The sequence below is a fragment of the Marmota flaviventris genome, chromosome 15 (genome assembly GCF_047511675.1).
Source record: "Marmota flaviventris isolate mMarFla1 chromosome 15, mMarFla1.hap1, whole genome shotgun sequence".
NCBI lineage: Eukaryota > Metazoa > Chordata > Mammalia > Rodentia > Sciuridae > Marmota > Marmota flaviventris.
Window position 1 is genome coordinate 485510 of NC_092512.1, and position 22588 is coordinate 508097.

Below are 22588 nucleotides of genomic sequence, written 5' to 3' on the forward strand. Positions count from 1 at the left end.
GCTCAGCAGATGTTTTCGGAATGCAGGGTGAAATTCTGTCTCTTCCCAGGAAAAAAATTAAACTCTTTACAGGCTCTTCTAAAAGTGATGCCGTTTTAGTGAGAGAGAGCTCATTCACTTCCTTTTAGCCTTGGGGCCCAGTGTCTTCAGGCTGCAAAGGAGGCAGGCCACTGGCTGTGAGCCTGGCTGGGTGAGGTCAGAGAGGGCCACCAATCCAACCTGCTCTCAGGGACTGGCTGCTGGGCCTTTGTTCAGAGAGCCACTGCAAGGGCCAAGGTTGGGCAGCATGGCTTCTCACCTACAGAGTGTGAGCTATGAGCAGGACTGGGGAGTGGGAAGCAGCCCTGCTTGGAGGAGAAGACCCTAGTCCTTTATTCCCCTGGGACCCGCAGAGCTACTGGGAAGGTAGAATTTGCTTCCCTCAACTTTTGTTTAGGAGATGGGGCTCTTTTGTGATAGCTTTTTTTGCTTTAATACCAAAGAACTGGGTTTCCTCTGCCCTGACCAGGCCACCACACACCTGGGAGCAGCCCCCACCCTCCCTGCAGGCTGCCTGTGCCCCACGGAGTTGAAGGACTAGATAGCCCTGTCCACATGGGTGCAGAGTTTAGGCCAACTGACCCCTGAGGCTCCTCCCACCCCACCCCCAGGGGGCTGAGAAATGGAGAGAAGGAGCTGTGGCATAGAGCACAAGCCCTAACCATATTCCTGAGCATGGCTTAGCACAGGGGCCAGGGTGGCTGCCTGAAACAGTTTTCTCCTCAAGGATGGCTCTCCTGTCTCCTCACAGACAGAAAGTTTCTCAGAGCTGTTTTCAAAGATCCATTTGGGCTCCTGTCCCCAGCTCAGGGCACAGAGCTTACAGGGAACTCCTCTCTGGGGAACCATCTCTCCTGCAAAGCTGATGTGGCCTGGATAGTTGGGAAGACCCATGTTTGGCTTTCTGCATTCTGCAAAGAAAGACCCAACCCCAAAACCCAGCACATCTATAGGAGCGGTGGCCTCTGACTCAGGTACAGCCAGATGACTCCTCTGCCCTTATGGGGCAGCCCTGTCCCACACCCACTGACAGGCACAGAGGGCCTGTGGAGAACAGAGGCCCTTCAGGGAGCCCCTCTGGATGCCAAGGTGACGGTGTGAGGGACAGTGCAGAAGTGTCCTTTGCTGGTATCTGTGAGACTGATCCAGCAGAGGGTGATGTGGTGGTTTCCTGGGGTGGGACAGAGTGCAAGGTCTGTTCTCCAAGGCCACCGCTGTGCTGGGGCAAGGAAGGGCACACCTGGGCTGGCAGGGGTTTGGAGGTGACAGATCTGTATGTATGTGTGTGGCTGTGGGGTCTGGGAAGCCACCAGGAGGGAGGAGGCCCAGGGCTGCCCGGCCTACAGCCTTTCCTCAGTGCTGGAGCCCACAGGGTCGACAACAGGGTCAGCCCAAGACAGATGTGGGGACAAGGGCAGTGTCCAGACAAGGGGTAGGGGTGTGCTGTGTCTGGTGATGCCCAGGAGGACTGCTTAGGCCTTGCAGCACTGTCCCCAGCATGGCCCCTGCCCTATGACTGTCACATGCAGCAGCTGAGCCTAGCAACCTAGGGGAACTGGGCAGTGGAGGAGACTGGCGTGTCTCTGGGCCACACTGGGCACTGGCACCACAAACCTTGCACCATTGTCACCATGAACCCTTTATTACTGAAGGCACATCTACTGGCCTATGTCCTCTTGCTGTCTCAGCCTGGTCCCTTTTCTGTCACCTGTGAGGATGGGGGTGATTAGTCTCTGCAGACGTTGGGAGGCTTGTGGGGGTATAGGCCCAGCCAGGCCTCTGCACCCCTCATCTCACTCCCACTCTCTGTGAGCACCACATCCCTCAGTTTGCCCAAAGTGAGACATTTACAAAAACAATAAAAATAAATTTTTAAACATCAGAGCAAGAAGTGCTTTTATGGCTGTCAGAAATGACTTACATGTCACTTTTGTGGTCTGCATTTTCTTTGGATATTTTCTGTATGTAATTGTAGTTTAAAAAAATCTTCCAAACTATCTTTTGTCTGTGTGTCCTTACCAGAAGACAGCCTCCCCGCCGCCCCAGCCCATGCCCTGCCCCAGACCTCCAGCCCTGTGCAGCACCTCCTGCCTGCTCACCTGGAGAACAGCATGGAGAAGACAGTCATCTCTGAAGGGAATTGGGCCCCTAGGAACTATGCTGTCCTATGAATCCGAGGGCTGGAAGGAAGGCAGTTCATGGTCTTCCCAGCTGCTCTAGGGCGTCCCTGTGTCTTCTGAGCCACCCTGTCTTCAGCCAGCCTCTACTTCCACACACCTTGATCCTCACCCCACCCCTCGTCCCTCACTATGCTCCTCACACACCTCACCAGCCTGTCCAAGTAGCTGCCTCAGTTTCAGAGCCACGATTTGGGTGTAGAAGGGACTGACAGTGTGGACCTTATTGTTCCCAACACCCCTGGGTCTAGGTGGGGGCCTGGTCGGGCACTTCACCCTCCTACATCCAATGTCTCTTCTCCCCCTGCTCAGTTCTATAGGCTTACTCTCACCTTACACCCGCAGCTGTGGAGACAGCAAAGCCCAGAACAGCCTAGGCCCAGCCCACAACTAGAGACCAGTGCTGTTTCACCATCTGGCAGCCCTTACTGGACCCATCTGCCCTCCACAATGCCCTCTCCGCAGTAGGCCTTGCTGTCCATCCACTGCCAGTGAGTTGAGTTTTACCTCATTGGATCTGTTTTTTTTTTTTTTTTTTTTAGTTGTTGTTGGACACAATACCTTTATTTTATTTTTATGTGGTGCTGAGGATTGAACCTCTCGGGCTAGGTGAGCACTCTACCGCTGAGCCACAACCCAGTCCTGGATCTGTTTTGATTATGATAAAAAAAATAAACCCATCTATCTCCCACTTCTTCTGGACCTCCTCTGGGGCCTCAGGACACAGCCCAAGCACCAGGTGTCCAATACTCTTCTTACAGTGTAGCCAGGAGTGAGAACCCCAAGACATGGCAGATATTTGGTGTTCAAGGTAATGAGGGACAGGGTGCCCCAAGACATGGGATTCCAGACGTGTTAGGCCTTCCTACAGGTGAGAAATCTGTTAAAATGCTCCAAGCCTAGACCCTAACACCCTTTTATCTCTCAACACAAAGTAGCTTCGCAGTTTTATTAATGTGCCTTCACTGAATCTTCTAGTAATAAAACCTGCATATACATCTAGGAAACAGTACTCAGTTCATTTAGGAAAACACGGTTCCTTCTTTTTTTCCTCCCCCAAACATCCCTGGGATCCTTTAATATGACTGGCTGTGTCTCCTGAATGCAGGTTGTTCCCTGGGGCATCTGTCCCCCTGACTGACTTCACATGCCCAATTACCCAAAGTGTATTTTACTACAAGTCACTTTTGTTTCTTCTTACGTTAGGGCACTGCGTCCCTTTTTAATCCAAGTGTGAGGTGGTGCGTTTTGATTTCAGGAGGACGCAGCGACGGTGCAATAGAACACCTGGATGAAAGCAGGAGCCGCAGCCCCAAGGTGCTGTGAGCAAGGACGCCCCTCCGCCCGGCCCCGTGCCTGGTGACCAACGCTGGATGCTGATCTGGCCATAAAGCTCAGGGTGCCTGAGGCAGGCAGACTACACCTCCCAGGACGCTCTGCGCCCGCGCGCGCCGCGAGGAGGGGCGGGGCCTAGGAGAGACCCGCGTGGTGGACGTCAGGAGTAGGGCCTTGGGCGGGGCTGGGGCGCTGGGCGGAAGGGGCGGGGCCTGGGCGGAATCTCGGCGCAGCGCGCGAACTCCGGATCGCGGCGGCTGCGGCGGCTGCGGCGGGAGCATGAACCTAGACCGTGAACTTCGCCGTGAGTCTCTTGGGGCCCAAGTACGGGAGCGCGGGGCGGGGAGTTGGTCTCCACTCACCTCCCCGCCCTTCTTCCTCCCGGTAGAGCTGAGCAAGGCCAAGGCCAGGGCCCAGAAGAACGGGCAGCTGCACGAGGAGGCGGCCTTCTGCCATCAGCTGGGGGAGCTGCTGGCCAGCCATGGTGAGCGCACGCGCGGGCAGGCGGCTGGGAACTCTGCTCTTCCCCGCGGCCACCAAAGCGCCAGTAACCCGCCTGGCCCGGTGACCCGCGCCATGCCCTTATGCAGGCCGCTATGCTGAAGCCCTGGAGGAGCACCAGCAGGAGCTGCGGCTCCTGGAGAGCGCCCTGGACACCCTAGGCTGTGCGGTGGCTCACCGCAAGATCGGAGAGCGCTTGGCTGAGATGGAGGACTACTCCGCTGCCCTACAGGTGCGCACCCAGCGCGGCGGCCTGCGCTTATGGGGCTGCTTTCTGAGGAAGGAGGCCCCACTTGGGAGTTTCAGAGTAGAGGGACTGGTAGGCAGCCACACATTCTGGGCCTGCCAGGGACGCAGCCTGGTTCAGGGGTCAGCGCACCGCGGCCTTCCCTGGGACCAGACAGTAGTGAATTCCTGGCAACAGAAACTGTTAAGGAACTATTACTTCTGCCCAGTTTTTTGGGAAGAGGGAGCGGGACCGACTGTTGCTGGAGGTGGTGGCAACACCCCAGCCAACTTCCAAGTCATCTATGTTATGAGCAGCTATGACCACAGACAGCCTCTGGCGCTAAGTAGATGAGGCATGTGTGGATGGCACTGCAGGGCTCTTGGAGAACAGAGGCTCTCCTGGGTGAGAGTGGCTTCCCCTGGGGTTGGGACTTATGGGTTTGCTTAAGGTGAAGTCAGCTCAGCTGCTTTTTCCCTCCACCAGCACCAGCACCGTCACCTGGAGCTGGCAGATTCCCTGTCCAATCACACAGAGCTGCAGAGGGCATGGGCCACCATTGGCCGCACCCACCTGGACATCTATGACCACTGCCAGTCGAGGGATGACTTGCTACAGGCACAGGCTGCCTTTGAGAAGAGCTTGGCTATTATAGATGAGAAGCTGGAGGGTGGGTGCCCTCACCTAACTCCCGTGACACACCACCCAGGTCCCTTTTCCAAAACTCCTGCATGACAGTCTATAGGGCCTTTGCTGCCTGCAATCTAGATTCTGGCAGGCATCTGGTTTTTGTTCCCTTTATGCTTTGCCTGTAGCAAGACCTTTGTTCCCACAGTTGGTGTGGGGGGGCATGTGGGGGAGGAAGCAGCTCAGTATCTGGGGGGGGTCATCTTCCAGGGACCCTGTCCCAGCGAGAGCTGAGTGAGATGAGGACTCGACTCTACCTCAACCTGGGTCTCACTTTTGAGAGCCTGCAGCAGACAGCCCTGTGCAATGACTACTTCAAGAAAAGCATCTTTCTCGCTGAGTGAGGCTCTATCCCCACCCCAGGCGGGAGCAGGGCCCCAAGATCTTCCAGAGAGGGCAGTCTGGTCAGGCTATTGCTCTTCCATGAGCAGAGAAGCCTGTCATCTGTGCGGAGAGTTGGGGAGGAGTAGGTTCAGGTCCCAAGCTCACAGCATGGCAGAGCTGTAATCCCTGTGGCGTCAGTAACCATAACTAGCTCGGTAATCTTTGCACCCCAGGGGTATCTTAAGTACTTTGCTGTCCTCTGTCCACTGTTATAGATCAGGGGAGGGTCCTGGGCACTTTGAGCACTTGTTACCTCGCCCTCTGCAGGCAGAACCACCTCTATGAGGACCTGTTCCGTGCCCGCTATAACCTGGGTGCCATCTACTGTCGGGAAGGGAAGCACTCTCAGGCCATGCGCTGCTTGGAGGGGGCCCGGGAATGTGCACGTGCCATGAAGAAGCGGTTCATGGAGAGCGAGTGCTGTGTGATGGTCTCCCAGGTGCTGCCCTCTAGGCTCAGCCCCCTCTGGATGGGCTTGGTCCCTAGGGAGTCAGCACCTCACTTTCTTTTTCTCCATAGGTCCTCCAAGATCTGGGGGATTTTTTAGCTGCCAAACGTGCCCTGAAGAAGGCCTACAGGCTGGGTTCCCAGAAACCTGTACAGAGGGCAGCTATCTGCCAGAGCCTCAAGTATGGTAAGGCTGGACAGGGCCTGAGGGTGAACCCCAAAAGAGTTGGGAGGGCTCTGCTCCTCCAGCAGAGGAGGCCCAAGTATGTGTCAACTTTATCTGGGCCTCTCCCAGCAAGAGGAATAGGTCCCTGTTGACTCAGACAAACCCTCATTTTCGTCTGAGCCTGGAGCACAACATGTCAAAGGGCATTGAAGGGTGGTTGGGGGACTGGCCAAGCCTTTATTCACAAGGCAGTATCTTCACTGACAAGCTGACAGGTGACATGTGTGTGACTCTATACTGATCATAGTGATGGTCAGTGCTGATTGACAATGATGAGCCCTTGCTGCAAGCCAGGCACTACTACAGACTGTAAGCTTATTTGTTCTGATTTTGAAGGACCCACATGGTAGATTCTTCTACCCTCTCTTATCTGCTGGCCGGTGGTGGGACTGGGGTCAGTGTCGAATGCTATGCTGCCCCCTTGCATGAGACTCTTTCTGGCAGTGCTAGCAGTGATCAGGCTGCAACAGCAGCTGGAGGAGTCTGAGAGCAGTGACCCTCAGGGTGCCATGGCCATCTGTGAGCAGCTGGGGGACCTGTTCTCTAAGGCGGCTGACTTCCCCAAGGCTATTGAGGCTTATCAGAACCAGGTGTGTGGCCCCTGTGGGGTGGGAGAAAAGAGCCAGCAAGGTACAGAGTGGACCTGGGGCTTACTGTGCCTCTCTCCAGCTGCACTTTGCTGAGCGACTGAATAGACCAGACCTCGAGCTGGCCACCATCCACGTGTCCCTGGCCGCCACACGGGCAGACATGAAGGACTATCGCCAGGCAGTATACCACTATGAAGAAGAACTCAGGCTGCGCAATGGCAATGCTCTGGAGGTGATGTGCCCTGTTCCCTCCTCAGTGTAGGTTTGTCCTCCGGACTCTGCCTTAGGACCACCATTCTCTAGTGCGCATAGACGGGTGCCTCTCTGGACAGGACTTCCTTCTGAGAATCGTTGAGCTCCATTTTTTGGAGATGGGGTAGAACCCAGGCAGATATTCCTGTTGTGTGTAGGCACCTGGGGAAGCCAGCCTATGGATGTCGTGGGCAGCAGCCATCAGCTCATTCTTCCTCCACTCCAGGAGGCCAATACCTGGTTCAACATTGCACTCTCCCGCGAGGAGGCTGGTGATGCATATGAGCTTCTGGCTCCATGCTTCCAGAAGGCTCTTAACTGTGCCCAGCAGGCCCAGCGGCCCCAGTTGCAGGTACCTGAGCCTGCCCCACCTTTACTGGGTCCCCAGCAAGCCCAACTTGCCTGTCCCTCTTATCTCATGCCCCCTTTCTCCTCAGAAGCAGGTGTTGCAGCACCTCCTCACTGTGCAGCTGAGGCTACAGCCCCAAGAAGCTCCTGGCACCAAAACCAGACTGCAAGAGCTGAGCGCGGCTGAAGAACTGGTGGAGGAGGAGGAGGAGGAGGCGATGGAAGAGGCGGCAGCTAGCGTGGCCCTAGAGGCCAGTGAGCTAGAGCTCTCAGAGAGTGGTGAGGGCAGTGTGGCTGCAGCTGGCCTTGTCCCTGGCTCTTGCTCTGGATTAGGTCCTGGATTGGTACTTTGCCTACACAGAGCCTGCTCAGGACTCACCAGCAGTCAGGCAGGCAGCCCTTGCTTTTGTGGAGGTGGACAAAGGGCTGGAAGCCTACAGGGAGGCTCTACAGGGCCAGAGCCTGGGGAGATAGTCCAGTAGAGGCCTGTGTTGCACATCTAGGCAGGGTGAGGTAGGGTGCATCTCAGGGCCTTGCTGCTTCATGCCAGAGCCAAGCACATTCCTGGAACCCTCCAGAGGCTGGTGTGGTCAGCTGTGCAGAGGGTGGGTGTGAAGGACTGACTAGAGCAGATCGGAAAGACTGACTTGAAAACTTCAGGGGCCTCTAGGACCACAAGTGAGTAACCCAGCAGCCATGGGAAGTTGGGCCAGGTCTTAGAGGAAGGTCAGGTTGGACATTGCTGGTGTGTGAGCGGTGTGGGAAGAGGTGACCAAGGACTGAAACATAAGGGAGAACCATTCAACAGGTAGGCAACAGAAGGTAGTGTAGAAAGAGCAGTGGCAGCAGGGAAGGAACAGAAGAGAGTCTTTGAGTATCACCAGGACCAGGAGTGGGTGGAAAGTGAGAACAGGCAGGGTACACGGCCTAACAAAGGTATTTGAGAGGGTGGCAGAAGGTCTGGATGGAGACTGCCCTGTAGAGCAGAGCCTGGGGGCAGGGGTGAGTGGACAGTTCCACTGAGGGAGGGCTGCATCCCCTGTTGACAGAGGAATAATGGGGTCTTGGCAGGTGAGGGGTAGCCTAGGAGCAAGGTTTGGCCCCACAGGTCTGAATTCTGCTCTCCTGCTTATGGCTGCGGCTGCCTCAGAGGTCAGAGGAGCCTGGGCAGGGCAGGGGTATGTTTCTACTGCTGGCTTCTCACAGGCTCAGTCAGTTGGCTCAACTCTTCCAGAGGATGATGCTGACAGCCTGGCCTCGCAGCTGGAGGAGGATGAGGAGTTTCAGGGTTGCCTAGGCCGGCGGAAGGTGAACAGGGTAAGGACCATGTGCCCCAGTCCCTCCTGTCCTGGCAGCCGTACCCATCCCTCACACCTCTGCCCCAAGTCAAGGCTACTCTGCCCACAGTGGAACCGTCGCAATGACATGGGGGAGACCCTGCTGCACCGAGCCTGCATTGAGGGCCATTTGCGCCGTGTCCAGGACCTTGTGAGGCAGGTAAGCTATCACGCCAACAGACTGCTTGACCCTAGCTCCATTAGGGAGGAGCTATGGGCCCTAAGATGCCAAGCAGAATCTGGATTGGCCTGGCCAGGATGGGGACTGTTTTACAGACCAAAACCCTGGTGCCCTCCCTCCTACCTCAGGCCCTTCAGCTAGGCACTGTGCCTGCCCCAGGGCACCAAGTGACATAGGCTAGAGGGTGTGCTGTGGCTGCTCAGCCAGCCTTCTTGGGCAGAAGTGGTACCCCCATTGAGGAGACCTCAGGCAGTGGAGGAGAGGGCCAGAGCCAGGCTCCTTCCTGTCCTTGGTCACAGGGCCACCCCCTGAATCCTCGGGACTACTGTGGCTGGACACCTCTACATGAAGCCTGCAACTTTGGACACCTGGGTGAGCAGGGGATGGGCAAGTCCTGGTGCACAACACGGGGTTGAGAGAGCGGGGAGGGGCTGAGCAGACATTGGGAGCTGGGCTTGTGTCCCTACCTGCAGAGATCGTCCGCTTCCTGCTGGACCACGGGGCTGCAGTGGATGATCCAGGTGGCCAGGGGTGTGAGGGCATTACCCCTCTGCATGACGCCCTTACCTGTGGCCACTTTGAGGTGGCTGAGCTGCTTATTGAGCGAGGGGCATCTGTCACCCTCCGAACCAGGAAGGTGAGCTGGAGTCGTGGTGGTGGCTGAGAGGGTGGGTGGGAGCTGCTCTGCTCCCTGCTCAGCTGGGTGCTACACAGGGCCATAGCCCACTGGAGACACTGCAGCAGTGGGTGAAGTTGTACTGCAGGGACCTAGACCTTGAGACGCGACAGAAGGCAGCAGTCATGGAGAGGAGGCTCCGGGCGGCTTCTTCAGGCTCAGGCAAGTGGGGCCTTCTTCACCTGCGGAATTGCCTTGGGCTCTGGGCCCTGACTAACACTCCAGCATAGGGGGCAGAGAGAGAGTCTGGTAACTGTCTCATGATGCATTCTCCCTCCTACAGCCTCCCCAGCCTCCTGGACCGTCCCAAGTAACCACCTGTTTGATCCTGAGACCTCTCCTCCCTCAAGCCCCTGCCCAGAACCCCCTTGGCACACTCCTCGGTCCTCAGAGGCCTCTCTAGCCTGCACCAGGGTTTCCCCACAGCAGGCTGCATCAGTTGTGGCAAGGCCTCGAAGGAGCAGGCATAGGTTGGCCAGCAGCAGCAGCTCAGAGGGTGAGGACAGTGCTGGGCCCCAAATGCCATCCCAGAAGAGGCCAAGGTGCTTTGCCCCAGCACAACGGGATGAGGCCAGGACAGCTTGCCCTGCCAGCATCAGGGAGGCGAGTACAGTGAGTGCTGGCCAGGCAGCCTATCAGGCAGCCATCCGAGGTGTGGGCAGTGCCCAGAGCCGCTGCCTCAGGCAGGGCCCTTGGGGCCCAGGTGAAGCCCCTACACCCCAGACAGCACTCATTCCGGAGGAGGAATACCTGGCTGGAGACTGGCTAGAATTGGACACACCCCTGCCCCGCAGCCGCCCATTCCGCCTGCCCCGCCCCCAGGGCAGTGGGGACAGCAACAGGCCCAGTACTGTAGGGCCAGACGATGAGGAACACCCTGCCAGGCCCCGAACCCGGACCAGGCAGAGCCGCCTGACCTGTCTTGAGAGTTGCAGCACACTGGACAGAGCTGGAGGTAGCAGCTTGGCTGCAGAGCTCTCAGAGAATCCCAACGTGCTCAGGCTCCCTGGGGAAAGCCCTGCAACAGGCCAGCCCTCGGTGGGTGACAAGCTGGTAGCAGAGCTAACCCCCAGCTTGGGCAGGTGGAGATGGAGGCCTCTGTCTTTCCTGACTGCCCTGTGCCCTGTTCCTCCTATCAGGGTCTAGTACAGCCTCCTCCCATCCGGATTCGAGTTCAAGTTCAGGATAACCTTTTCCTTGTCCCTGTCCCACACAGGTATGGTGACATCTGCCCTCTCTGAACCCCAGTCCCCCCTGCCCACCATGCAGCCCCTTGCCTGAACCCTCAGTGGTGGCACCGTACACAGTTCCTTTGTGTACATGTCAGGGTGGGATGTATGATGACTGCCTCGGTGGCCTGTCCCTACTGTTCCCTAGGGTCCCTGAGTGAATGTGGCCTGGGCAGTCCTATAGTCCCTGGGAGTCGTCTGAGGAGTAGGCTGCAGGGACAGAAGGCTGCTGTTCAGGGGAGGGGACGGGAAAGCCACCAGGAGAGAGGGCTGCAGGCCCCAGCAGAACCCTAGGCCACCTCCTGGATGCAGCAGCCCACCCTCCCCCAACAGTGAGGTCCACTCTGTGGCTTGGCTGGCTGAGCAGGCCTCCCAGCGCTACTACCAGACCTGTGGGCTACTGCCCAGACTCAGCCTGCGGAAGGAGGGCGCGTTGCTGGCCCCGCAGGACTCCATCCCTGATGTGCTGCAGAGCAACGATGAGGTAAGCCACAGCCATGGGCACAGACCACCCCCAGGAGCTGCCTCTCCAGGCTGCTCACCAACGGAGCTCACCAACGGTGCTCTTCAGGTGTTGGCTGAAGTGACTTCGTGGGACCTGCCCCCACTTATCGACCGCTACCGCAGGGCCTGCCAGAGCCTGGGACAAGGTAAGGGCTCCAAGAGCCTGGCTTTAGGTGAAGCCCTGAGCAGAGGTGTTTGGTATGCAGGCCCCATCTTCCAGTTGCCATTTCCAGTTCTGTGGTGCACCCTTCCCTGCCTAACCCTTGCCCCCACGTGTGGGTGACAGGTGGGGGCAGACAACCCTGAGCTGAGGAACGGAGCTGCCAGGAAGCTTGTTGGGGGATGGAGATGTGAGAGTGGCCCACCTATGCAGATACTCATGGCACTGAATCCCAGGCTTGTAGGAATAGACTCAGCTTTAACTCCTGGGGCTGCCTGGTTTGTCCACAGAACTCCAAAGGCAAGATGTAGGCACTGGCCCTAGTAACCCCATGTCTCCCTCATCAGGGGAACACCAACAGGTGCTGCAGGCCATGGAGCACCAGGGCTCAAGCCCCTCCTTCAGTGCCTGCTCCCTGGCCCTGAGCCAGGCCCAGCTCACACCCCTGCTTCGAGCCCTCAAGCTACACACAACGCTCCGGGAGCTGCACCTGGCAGGGAATCGGCTCGGGGATGGATGTGCCAGTGAGCTGCTGGCTGCTCTGAGCACCATGCCCAGCCTGGTCCTCCTTGATCTTTCGTCTAATCACCTGGGCCAGGAAAGTCTACGCCAACTGGCCGGGGGCCCTCAAGGCCAGGCCACCTTGCAGGTAGAGCCTAGGGTGCAGCAGGCCAGCAACTCTAGTAACAGGTTGCAACAGCTGGGAGAACTGGCCCATGCCCAGCCGGGAACAGGGATCCTGCCAGGAGACTAGACCTGAGGGGACTGGGCCCATGGATGTCAAGGGGCTCAGTGCTCACCATGTTTTCCACAGAACTTGGAGGAGCTGGACTTAAGCATGAACCCTCTAGGAGACAGTTGTGGTCAGGCCCTGGCTTCCCTCCTGCGGGCCTGCCCCTTACTCAGCACTCTGCGCCTGAAGGCTTGTGGCTTTGGTCCCAGCCTCTTCCTGAGCCACCAGGCAGCCCTGGGCAGTGCCTTCCAAGGTGAGCTGACCAGGCAGGTCTAATCCCTGAGCCAGGTGTGGAGGCATTAAGGGTCTTGGGCATAAGGACCAAGATGGGATTTGCTTGGGATTTCAAGCCTGGCTTCTTCAGGAGGAGCTAACTCCTCTGAACGCACAGGTAGACGTGTGAGTGCTGGACCTGTCTGGGCTGTGCTCCCAGACCACAGCACACTATAGGCAGGATCCCAGGCAGGCCATCTCTGCCCTGAACCCCACCACATGCCTATGGCTAGAGCCTTCTGCGTGCCTCAGTTCTGCCATGAGCATAACTGGCAGCCCTAGTGCCAAGAGGCTGGGAATAGAGCCACCTAGGGATCCCTGGGGCAGGGGCTATGTTGGGCAACAGTGGTGTGAGTTCCTCCTGATCCCCCCACAGATATGCTGGCCCAGGGCCCATCTCCAGCAGCCAGGGATTGGTGGGTGGGGAAGGCTGGGCTCAAGAGAACTTGGGCAAGAGCCGTTGCCAAGAAACCTGTTTCCCCCACAAAATTAATGGAGAAGAGCCTCTCCAAAAGGGGTCATAAGTGTTCTGGGCCCAGAACTCAGGGTGGAGGGTGGGTAGGATGGTGGCCACATGAGGCCTACAAATTCTGGTCCTGGTACAGATGCTGAGCGCTTGAAGACCCTGTCCTTATCCTACAATGCCCTGGGTGCCATTGCCCTGACCAAGGCCCTGCAAAGCCTGCCCACCTGTACTCTTTTGCACCTAGAACTTGGCTCCGTGGCAACCAGCAAGAGTGACTTGGGCTTCATGGAGCCCATTGTCAGGTACCTGGCCAAGGTATGAGGTGGGCAAAAGCCAGAACATGAGGCTTCAGAGACCAAAGGTTCCCATAACTGTGACCTTTGGGAGGTTGGAGGGATTGATTTGGGACAACCGCTGCAGGACACCTGTACAGACACCTGCCTCAGGCTATGAATTCCTGGCCACCAAAAAGGACATCTGGGATTTGGGATGGCCTCTCTACCCCAAACAGTTCCCGAGGAACACACCAAGCCCCTGTGTTTTCTCCCAGGGACTTTTCCAGCTGGGGCTGAGTCCTTGTGGTTTTCACATCACAAGGAGCCAAGCATGACTTACACCAGGAAGGAGAAGAATTTTCTTCTCACTTCCAAGTTCAGGGGCTTCCTGGGTGTGGGGACCTCTGCCAGGAGGGAGGGAGGACCAGTGCCCACTGGGCTTGGCTCCCTCCCTGTGCTTACGTCCAGGAAGACTGTGCTCTGGTCCACCTGACCCTGTCTGCAAATTACCTGAATGACAAAGCTGTGAGAGAACTAAGCAGGTGATGCCCCTGCCCTGTTGCCTGTTGGGGGGTCTCAGCCTGAACACCTGGGACCCTGTTCCTCTGACATTCACCCTGTCTTTAGGGCTGGCCTGGCAAGCATGCTAAAGGTTTTTTTTTTTTTTTTTTTTTTTTTTTTTTTTTTTTTTTACCATACTCTTGTGACTCTTGAGAGCTTTCCTTCTTATATGGCCTTTCTTGGCACGCCTCTGTGCATCAGTCCATGTCCCTGGAGACTTGGCTGGCTCTAAGGGGAGCGACAAGAGGTGTGCGAGTTTGGCAGTCTCGACCTCTAGGTAGTGCTGCCAACCTTCCCTATGCTGTGTTGGGCCACAGCCTGCTGGGCCTGGCCTATGGCTCCCAGAGCTAGGGTTTGTAGGGCAACTTTCCCTAGAGATTGAGTGAGGGCTTCTGTGGAAGCTAATCCCTGAACTTCCCACACTGTCTCAGGTGCCTGCCTCTCTGCCGCTCACTCATCTCTCTGGACCTGTCTGCCAACCCTGAAATCAGCTGTGCCAGCCTGCAGGAGCTCCTGTCTGCCCTCCAGCAGAGGCCCCAAGGCCTCCACTTCCTTGGCCTTTCAGGTGAGGGCTGAGTATGGTGGCCACCTCTGCCACGCTTTCACAGGCTGAGGCTCAGGGAACTTCTCTTAAGAAGCCAGTATGATGAAAGACAGTGTGGAGCATGACAAGAAAGGGACAGGGGAGCCTGGGGTCTTCGCCTCTGCCCCATCCAGCCTAACCCTCAAGTGTAGACAATAACAGAAAGGCTCCTCATCCACAGGGATCTCCTCATTCTTGATGGCAGGAAGAGGAAACCCAGGGTCCAGGTTCAGTGCCACAATGGGCACTGAACACCGCCCACCTTCTGGCAGGGGTTGCTTTGACCCTCTCTGTCCTGGCTGTGACAATGTAGCTTATTCTGCAACACCAGGGCAGCCCCCACCTGTGTTGTCTGAAGGACAACTCCAAAAGAGGGGCATTTGGTGAACTGGCCCACCAGCAGCCTGGCATCCCTAGCTGAGGCCTGGGCAGAAAGGCAGGCTTTGCCCTTCAGGGGACATAGGCTTGTGCACAAGGGAACCCCTGAGTTCTTCCTGGGCTTTTCACTTCCTGCTTCCACACCTGGCTGGATTCCTGGCACCTGCGACATCACGCAGCTTCCCCAGGTTCTGAGGCTACTGGGCTTTCTGGCCAGAGGACCAAGCTCTGAGCCCTCAGGCCCACGACATAGAGCTCTCCTAAAAATTCATTCTATGGGTGGGTGGGCCAAAGTGTAGGCATGCTGTACAGTCGGGGTGGGGGTGGGGGTGGCGTCCACCAGTGGGCCCATCTGCCTGACCATGGGCCAGGCACGGCTCCTTCCCGCGATGAAGCAGGACTTTTTTGCCCTCCAGGCTGCACTGTCCAGGGTCCCCTGGGCCCGGGTCTCTGGGACAAAATCACCATGCAGCTGCAGGAGCTCCAACTATGTAGCAGAGGCCTGTGTGCCGAGGACCACGATGCCCTGCGCCAGCGGCTGCAGAGTCCCAGCTCATGCACTCTGACCCGGGGCCCCCAGCTCTTCTTCCGGGACTTCTGACCCTGCCCGTCCCCTGCCCAGAAGCCTCAATAAACGTCTTTGCTGCCTTCTTGGAGTGGCTTCCTGGGAGGAGGGTGGGTGGTGTAAGGCGGGATTCACTTTGCCGCAGCCCATTCCTCTAAGAGGTCCCTGGCGGAAACCGGCCCGCGGGGGCGTGGCCAAGGCTAGCCCCGCGCAGAGCGCAGGCGCGAGCGCCGAGCGCCAAGCTGCCGATCGCGCCCTTTCCAGTGGGCGCGGGCGAGCGCCGAGTGGCCTGCCGGGAGCGCTCCGCCCCGGCGCCATCTCCGGGAGCGGCCGAGAGCGCCCAGGTACTCGCGGCGGGGCGGGGCGGGACAGGCCTGGGCGGCGGGCGGCCCCTCGACCCGACCCCTCGGACGTCCCCCGTTCGCCCCCTCCCAGGTGCTCGGACTCCGCGGGCTCCCCCGCGCTGTGTCCTGGGAGCCGGAGCACGGGGTTCCGTCCCGCCGGCGAGCTGTGGTGCTGCTTCGGGGACCGCGCGCCAGGCTGGCGACTCCCTACGACGCCGCCCGCACCTGCCCACCAGGCCCCTGCCGTCCTGATGCCACTAGGCCAGAAACGGGCGTCTCACTTTTAACTCCTTTTTTATTTCCACCCTGTCTCAAATTCTTCGTTGCGACTGTGGTTTCACGCCTTAGCCATCCCCCCAACTTCTTTAGTAGGCAAGACCGTTGCAGGGGTCGTGTTTCCAAAAGGGCCCTGCCTGGCAGGGAGCCTTCCCACGACGAGCTTGCCTTTAGCACTCCAGTTCCTACCATACTACGATAAAACCCTCTCTCCTTGCTTTTATCCTAGAACATTCTGGGCTCAGAAAGCCCAGCCCCTCTCTGAAGGGTGGTGCTGGGTTGCTTTCCTCTGCCTCAAATGCTGTGTTCCAACAACTGTCACTTCCTCCTGTCTCAGAAGGATGAGGGTTCCATCTTCTGTCCTGCACATCACTCTCAGTGCCTGCAGCCTCTCTCGCTTCTGACACCACTTGGGCTCTGTGTTTTGATAGTTGTGGAGGGCCAGTGGGGAAGATGGATATCAGGGCCTGACTCAGGGTGTCAGGGTCCTCTTGAATTGGTGCTGAATGTACTCCCCAGGTCTCACTTGTGGCTGACAGACCCTGCAGGATGTTTCACGGGATCCCAGCCACTCCCGGCATGGGAGGTGAGTATGCCTGCACCAAGCAGAACAGGAAGGGCCCAGGCTTATGCTGTGGTGGGACTGATGGGAATGTGTTAGGGGAGGGAGTCATTAAGTCACCGACCTCCCCCCACCTTCATACTGCCTTGGAGGTGGCCAGAGATAAACAGTAAGAGCCCCAAGACCTCCAGGTAGAGCTAGCCTGGCCTTGTTCAGCACAGAGATGATGAGCTTCAGTGTGCACAGAGCATCGGCATCCTGGGGATTCCTGCATTGAGCCCAAGTTGTAAGGTGTGTGACAAGCCTTATTTGCACCACACTGTGGCATTGTAAACAAAGTGGGGTTCTCCCTGTTGTGCAGCTAGGCCTGCCACAGCCATTCAAAACCAGTATCCTGCCCACTGACTGGGAGTGAAAATGGAACCCCCATCCTTCAGCTCCATCTAAGTTCTTTGGGATAGAGCTCAGGAGAGGCCTGAGGGAGGAAACTGAATGGGGCTGGGATCAGAAACTGCCCTGGGGTCACTTTGTGGCCAGCCTAATAGCTCTCTGCCTACTCTGTTGCAGCCCCTGGAAACAAGCCAGAGCTGTATGAGGTGAGTGTCAGGTGCCCACCTGGCCCGTGTTGGCCCACAGCAAACAGCTGTGTGGACCCCCACTGGCCCCTGGGGCCACCAGATGCAACTGGCTGACATGTTACGTACTCTCTCCAACAGGAAGTGAAGTTGTACAAGAATGCCCGGGAGAGGGAGAAGTAAGTCAAGCATCCAGGCTGCCCCCAGCATGCACCTGTGCCCATCCAAGCCTTCTGGGAGTAGCCACTCCCAAACCCACCACCACATTGGTAGTTGGGGAAGACAACATGGGTCACATGGTTGGGGAAGACAACATGGGGTCAGGTTTGGGGGACATTTTCCAAGGAACATCTGCCAGGGATGGGCTGAGAGGTGGGCTGACAGTTCCACCATAGCTGCGTCCCATTGTGGGAGGTTTCCCTGCTTCAGGGCCATGCCTGATGGTCAGATTGTCTCAGGTATGACAACATGGCAGAGCTGTTTGCAGTAGTGAAGACAATGCAGGCACTGGAAAAAGCATACATCAAGGACTGCGTCACCCCCAACGAGTGAGCAAGCCCACTACCCTTCAATGTCCAAAGGGTACCCTACCTTGGGAGCCAATTTCTACGCTCTGCAAGGCAGAGGGGCTCAGTAGGCAGCAGAAATAGTGGTCTGGGGCTTCTACTGGGGCACTCACTTCTGTAGGGCTCCCAGCACCATGGTAATGCTCCTGGGTGCTAGGTGGCCTCAGTGCTATTTCAACCAGGGAAACCTTGCATGGGTGGAAAGATATCTAGTGAAGGACAGACATGCAAATATGTGTGCTCCTGGCCCTGTCTGCCAGGCATGGGTGACCAGATTCATGGAAAGTCCTTGGAGGCCAGGAGGGAGGTTGGGGATGTCTAGTAGGAGGCAGTGCTACTTAGGCCTGGCACCCAGTGTGGATGTGGGGGTTTCATTCAGTGAGGTAATAAGCCCAGCAAGCCATTGGCCCCTCAGGACAATGTGAACCTGTGCCAATGTGAGTCTTATCCCCTGTGGCCATTGTATTTTGGCCTCTGCTCTCCCCCAGAATTCTTGTCTTGTACAGACTTGATGGCAAGCCTCAGCCCTCAGTGTCCAGTCTCTGACTCCATCACCTGGCCTTCCATGAGAGCCACTGTGTCTGAACAGGCTGGGGAAAGCAGGATGAGCGGGGGCTGGTTTCAGGCACGGGTAGCAGCTGGCCCTTTCACTAGGTACACTGCAGCCTGCTCTCGGCTCCTGGTCCAGTACAAAGCTGCCTTCCGGCAGGTTCAAGGCTCAGAAATCAGTTCCATTGATGAATTCTGCCGCAAGTTCCGCGTGAGTGAGCCACTCTCTCCACACCACAGGAAGGGTGCGGTGGGGTGCCCCTGAGAAGAGGCCATGGCCTGCATAGGGCCTGCCCTTTTGCAAGACTGAGCACCTGCATCTGCTCCCTTCAGCTGGACTGCCCACTCGCCATGGAGAGGGTTAAGGAAGACAGGCCCATCACCATCAAGGATGACAAGGGCAACCTCAACCGCTGTATTGCTGATGTTGTCTCAGTAAGCCCAGTCTCCTGGGAGGGCGGGAGGACTTGCTGCAGCCCATCACTGGTATAGAGTCCCAGGGCCTCAGCTGAGCAGCATCCCAAAGCCCACCTGGCTGCCCATAGGCACCTATGAGACAGGCACAGGGTCCACTCTGGCAAGATCCTGGCCTGGGAAAGTTGTATGTAGGTGTACCCATAGTTTCCACATAGCTCTCCTTGCAGCCAGGAGACACCCCCAGGAGGGTCCTGCACATAATGCCCCAGACAGGAAGGAGCCCCAGGGCTTCGGGATCAGGTGTGGTGAAGAACCTGAGGTGGGAGCAGCAGGCAGGCTAGGCCTTGGGCCTGGCCCTGCAGGGGAACCTGCCAGGGGCCTCCCTACACCAAGCTGGTCTGTGAAACCTCGTACACGCCCCCCAGCTCTTCATCACAGTAATGGACAAACTGCGCCTAGAAATCCGCGCCATGGACGAGGTAAAGGAGTCAGACGGAATGGGGACTGGGTGGGTGAGCAGGCAGGGCCAGAGTCCCAGCCCCTCACCTGTGTCTGCAGATCCAGCCTGACCTGCGGGAGCTGATGGAGACCATGCACCGCATGAGCCACTTGCCCCCAGACTTCGAGGGCCGCCAAACAGTCAGCCAATGGTGAGTGCCTCTCCTATGTAGGCCCTCACCGAGGGGCCCTCATGGCCTTGCTGCCCACACCCCCACTCACTCTGCTTCCAGGCTACAGACCTTGAGCGGCATGTCAGCATCTGATGAGCTGGATGACTCCCAGGTACGGCAAATGCTCTTCGATCTGGAGTCCGCCTACAACGCCTTTAACCGCTTCCTGCACGCCTGAGCCTCAGAGTGGCCCATGGGGGATGGGGGATGGCTACCTAGGGGACCATTCCCCACTTCCTCTGGCCACACCCACCCTGGACAGCTTTGTGAGACTTGATGTCCAGAGCAGCTGTCTGTGTCTGTGTTGTCAAGACTCACCCCCAATAAAGATGCTATTGTTCTGCCTACGGTGGGTAGCTATCCTGGGCCTGCCCTGCCTGATCTGTCTACCCTGCTGACCTTCTGGTAGGATCCTGCAGCCACTGCTCCCCAAATCAGCATGGGAGCTTGGCCCTGTCACTTCCACTCTGCACACAATCTGTTTCTGCAGGGGCATTGTCCTCCCCAGTGGGCCTTGCCTGGGCACGTAGGAGGGCTGGGGGAATCTCCACTGCGCCTGACATGCCAGCCTCCCCACTCAGCACCTGAGTGCTCCAGGCAGCCTGGGGCTTCATGAAAAACTACCAACCATAACAAGGCTGCCAGCTGCCCTAGCAGTCCATTTTGGCATTTGTTGTGAACCTGACTCAGAGATCACTGTCCTGGCCAGGTATGGTGGCACAGGCTTGTACCACCATACTAGGCCACCGTACTCAACTACTAGGAAGGCTGAGGCAGGAGGGTCACAAGTTTGAGACTAGCCTGAGCAACTTATATGACCCTGTCTCAGAATAAAAAGGAATGGGAATGCATCTCAGGGTAGAGCACACCTGGGTTCAATCCCTGGTATGAAAAAGGCACCCCGGGAAAGCAGTAAGCCACAAGGCCAAGAGAGGCATGCTAAACATTGCAGCACATGGCGCCAGGGTACGGCAGAGCAGGGTGCTGGTACAACAGCCTTGGTGGCTGGGGAATAGCCTTTTTGTGTGTGTGGAAGGGGTACCAGGGATTGAACCCAAGGGCACTCGACTCCTAAGCCACATCCCCAGCCCTATTTTTGTATTTTATTTAGAGATAAGGTCTCATTGAGTTGCTTAGCGCCTCACTTTTGCTGAGGCTGGCTTTGAACTCACCATCCTCCTGCCTCAGCCTCCCAGGCCACTGAGATTACAGGCACGTGCCACCACACCTGGCAGAAACAGCCTTTTGATGCTACAGCATGTAAGGCCTGCAGGAGTTCAGAGGGGCTGATGGCGAAGGTATGTTGCTTTGATCTCTCTTCTCTTATTGTAATAAAATGTAAATTTGCCACTGTATCCATTTGGAGTGCACAGTTCAGTGACTTCAGGCAATTTTGCTGCAGTGAGCCATCTTCACTGCCTGAACTCCCCATCTTCCCAAGGTGAACCTCAGCACCCAGGAAGCACCAGCCCTGAGCCCTAGCACCCTTCTGCTTCCTGTCTGTATTTGAGCACTCCAGCCCCATTGTGTAAGTGGAATCCACTGTTTGTCCTTTTAAGAATGTATTTCACTCAGCAGTGTCCTCTAGTGCACCTATGTTGTACCATGTGATGGGATTTCCGCCCTTCTCAAAGGCAGAATGCTGCTCCAGCATGCCTACACCTACACACACTATGGCTTGTCACTCACCCCTCTGTGGGCACTGGGTGGCTCCACCTCCTGGCTGTTTTGCGTAATGCAGCTGTGACAGGCTTATGGTTTTTGTTTTTTTACTATACTGTGGATTGAAGCCAGGGCCTCACACACACTAAGCCAGCCTTCTGCTGCTGGGTTACTTCCTCCACCTAGTGTTTTGTTTTTATGATGGGTGCAATTACATTGAGCTTACTGGATGATGGAATGACGCAGAGGATCTGGGATGCAGGAGATGGTACAGTACTGTCGCAAGAGGGCAAAATTGCGACGTATGCAGTCGAGGGGAGAAATAAAAATGTCCATGTGCTTCTGCTCCTTTCAGTGCTTTATTCACTCAAATCACTCCATACAGTTTCACTCTGTAGGTTCTTAATCAAGAAAATGACAATCCTTGATGCTGGGCACTGCAATAGACATGATCAATTCACAGCAAACAATTCTAGATTAAGTCTAAGTACTGCAAGCACTCTTAATCATGACAGGCTAATGACAGACATCCCCTCTGCAGGATAAGTTCAAAAGTCCTAAGTCTTAGGCTTTATGTCCAGCAGATGCCCACCACTCAGACTGTGGTGACCAGGTCCAGAACCAAGCAGGCTTTTCCTGGCGTGGAGTGGACGACCGGTTGAGGAGGGGGTCTTAGGGAGGAGTTGCAGCTCTCACCAAGGTCCAGACAAGGCGGTAGACTCTGAGAGTGGTGAGGATCACGCAGAGGCTCAGGAAGGATGACAAGTGACGGGACGTCAGGTCCTCGTCAGGCTCTCCAGCTCGAGTGCATCCTTGTTTCGGGTGGCTGAATCCCTGTTCATTTGCTCTATTATTTTTACTACATTTGGGGGCTTTTGACCCCCCTTTCAATCCTTATCAGCTACCACTGGATTTCTCAGTGACGTCATTTACCCTGGGGTCAGAAACATCTGGTCTGGTGTCTCCCCCCCCCCCATCTTCTCGCCCTTCCCTCTTATCAGGCGAGGACAGCCTGCCAGGGGCTTCACTCTGTTGATCAGGGTCAGGGGAAGTGACTTGTCTGAGGCCACACTGGAGGGCTCTGTGGGTGTGCCTGGTGAGCCTGGGTACTGGTGAGTTGCTTAGGCTCGGGCCTAAGGCCATCCTCACAAGTACCCAGAGGACTGGCCTGACTGGGGAGGGAAGCCATCTGAGAATGCTCTCAGTGGTAGCTCTCAGACTAGACAAGAGGCCATTGGGGAAGTGGGAGGGCACAGGAAAAGGCACCGAGGCCCTTTGGGCAGAGGCCAGCCTTGCACTGACCTTCGAGGGCTCAGACAGTTTTGGCCCCTGGGGTGCAGAGGTTAGGGAAGGCCTGAACATCAGACCCAGCCCAGATCTTTGCCCAGAAGCCGACAACTCGCGCATTGTGTGGCCAGAGGCAGTTTCAAGCCAGCCTGGTCCTAGCCTCTAACCAGCCCAGTGGTAGAAGGAAGTAGAAGGAAACTCCATTTTGGCCATCGCATCTTGAGAGATGTGTGGGGCTGCCCTCTTTCTTGTCCCAGGCAGCCTCTCCCAGGCCCTGCCCTAACTCCCACTTAGGGACAGGCAGGAGAGGCACCTGACCCCAGGGCCCAGGACATCCAGCCCAAGCTCATCAGGCCCGGCCCTGCCCTGCCCTGCCCCACAGGGCTAGGGAACAGAGTCCTTGGCTTCAGTCTCCCAGCTCAACAGCCCAGCCCCACCCTGCAGAGCTCGCGTGTCAGGGGTTGGCTGAATTCAGTGGGAGGAGCCCAGAGGCAGGGCTGCCCTAGGCCTGGGGATGTCCAGGATCCCTGGGGTTCAACCTTTCCC

The 22588-nt window shown here is 57.0% G+C and overlaps 2 protein-coding genes across 7 annotated transcripts; both read left to right on the forward strand.

Annotated features, from left to right (window-relative positions):
- The first annotated feature begins 3769 nt into the window (after positions 1-3769).
- Positions 3770-15216, forward strand: Tonsl (tonsoku like, DNA repair protein). Of its 4 annotated transcripts, none has more exons than XM_027951619.3 (26): positions 3770-3855; positions 3940-4035; positions 4142-4284; positions 4765-4948; positions 5176-5305; positions 5617-5788; positions 5869-5983; positions 6467-6612; positions 6692-6844; positions 7091-7216; positions 7302-7491; positions 8447-8529; positions 8620-8709; positions 9030-9102; positions 9204-9367; positions 9445-9568; positions 9690-10444; positions 10546-10622; positions 10969-11119; positions 11207-11285; positions 11647-11948; positions 12114-12285; positions 12911-13086; positions 13515-13588; positions 14039-14172; positions 14985-15216. In XM_027951619.3, the coding sequence occupies exons 1-26, from the start codon at positions 3831-3833 to the stop codon at positions 15167-15169; spliced, it is 4119 nt and encodes a 1372-aa protein (XP_027807420.3). In that variant the 5' UTR covers positions 3770-3830; the 3' UTR covers positions 15170-15216. The 4 variants fall into 4 exon arrangements, with proteins under 4 accessions (XP_027807420.3, XP_071458109.1, XP_027807426.3 ...); XM_071602008.1 differs by having other exon boundaries at positions 7305-7491; XM_027951625.3 differs by lacking the exons at positions 13515-13588; positions 14985-15216 and having other exon boundaries at positions 14039-14167.
- A 155-nt stretch (positions 15217-15371) lies between these two features.
- Vps28 (VPS28 subunit of ESCRT-I) lies at positions 15372-19453 on the forward strand. Of its 3 annotated transcripts, none has more exons than XM_034635682.2 (10): positions 15372-15477; positions 16273-16339; positions 16883-16911; positions 17032-17069; positions 17349-17438; positions 18111-18216; positions 18339-18440; positions 18650-18722; positions 18848-18901; positions 18981-19071. In XM_034635682.2, the coding sequence occupies exons 2-10, from the start codon at positions 16303-16305 to the stop codon at positions 18989-18991; spliced, it is 540 nt and encodes a 179-aa protein (XP_034491573.1). In that variant the 5' UTR covers positions 15372-15477; positions 16273-16302; the 3' UTR covers positions 18992-19071. The 3 variants fall into 3 exon arrangements, with proteins under 3 accessions (XP_034491573.1, XP_027807902.1, XP_034491572.1); XM_027952101.3 differs by lacking the exon at positions 18650-18722 and adding an exon at positions 19154-19453 and having other exon boundaries at positions 15373-15477; positions 18981-19072; XM_034635681.2 differs by lacking the exons at positions 15372-15477; positions 18650-18722 and adding exons at positions 16532-16606; positions 19154-19453 and having other exon boundaries at positions 18981-19072.
- Positions 19454-22588: the final 3135 nt, after the last annotated feature.

Bases quoted from the DNA above. Each gene is read 5' to 3' on its own strand.
- Vps28 (XM_027952101.3), top strand. From the start codon at position 16,303: ATGTTTCACGGGATCCCAGCCACTCCCGGCATGGGAG. The intron at 16,340-16,882 runs GTGAGTATGCCT...ACTCTGTTGCAG, and splicing joins AGCCACTCCCGGCATGGGAG to CCCCTGGAAACAAGCCAGAG. The intron at 19,073-19,153 runs GTGAGTGCCTCT...CTCTGCTTCCAG, and splicing joins CGCCAAACAGTCAGCCAATG to GCTACAGACCTTGAGCGGCA.
- Tonsl (XM_027951619.3), top strand. From the start codon at position 3,831: ATGAACCTAGACCGTGAACTTCGCC. The intron at 6,845-7,090 runs GTGATGTGCCCT...CCTCCACTCCAG, and splicing joins GCAATGGCAATGCTCTGGAG to GAGGCCAATACCTGGTTCAA. The intron at 9,103-9,203 runs GTGAGCAGGGGA...CCCTACCTGCAG, and splicing joins CTGCAACTTTGGACACCTGG to AGATCGTCCGCTTCCTGCTG.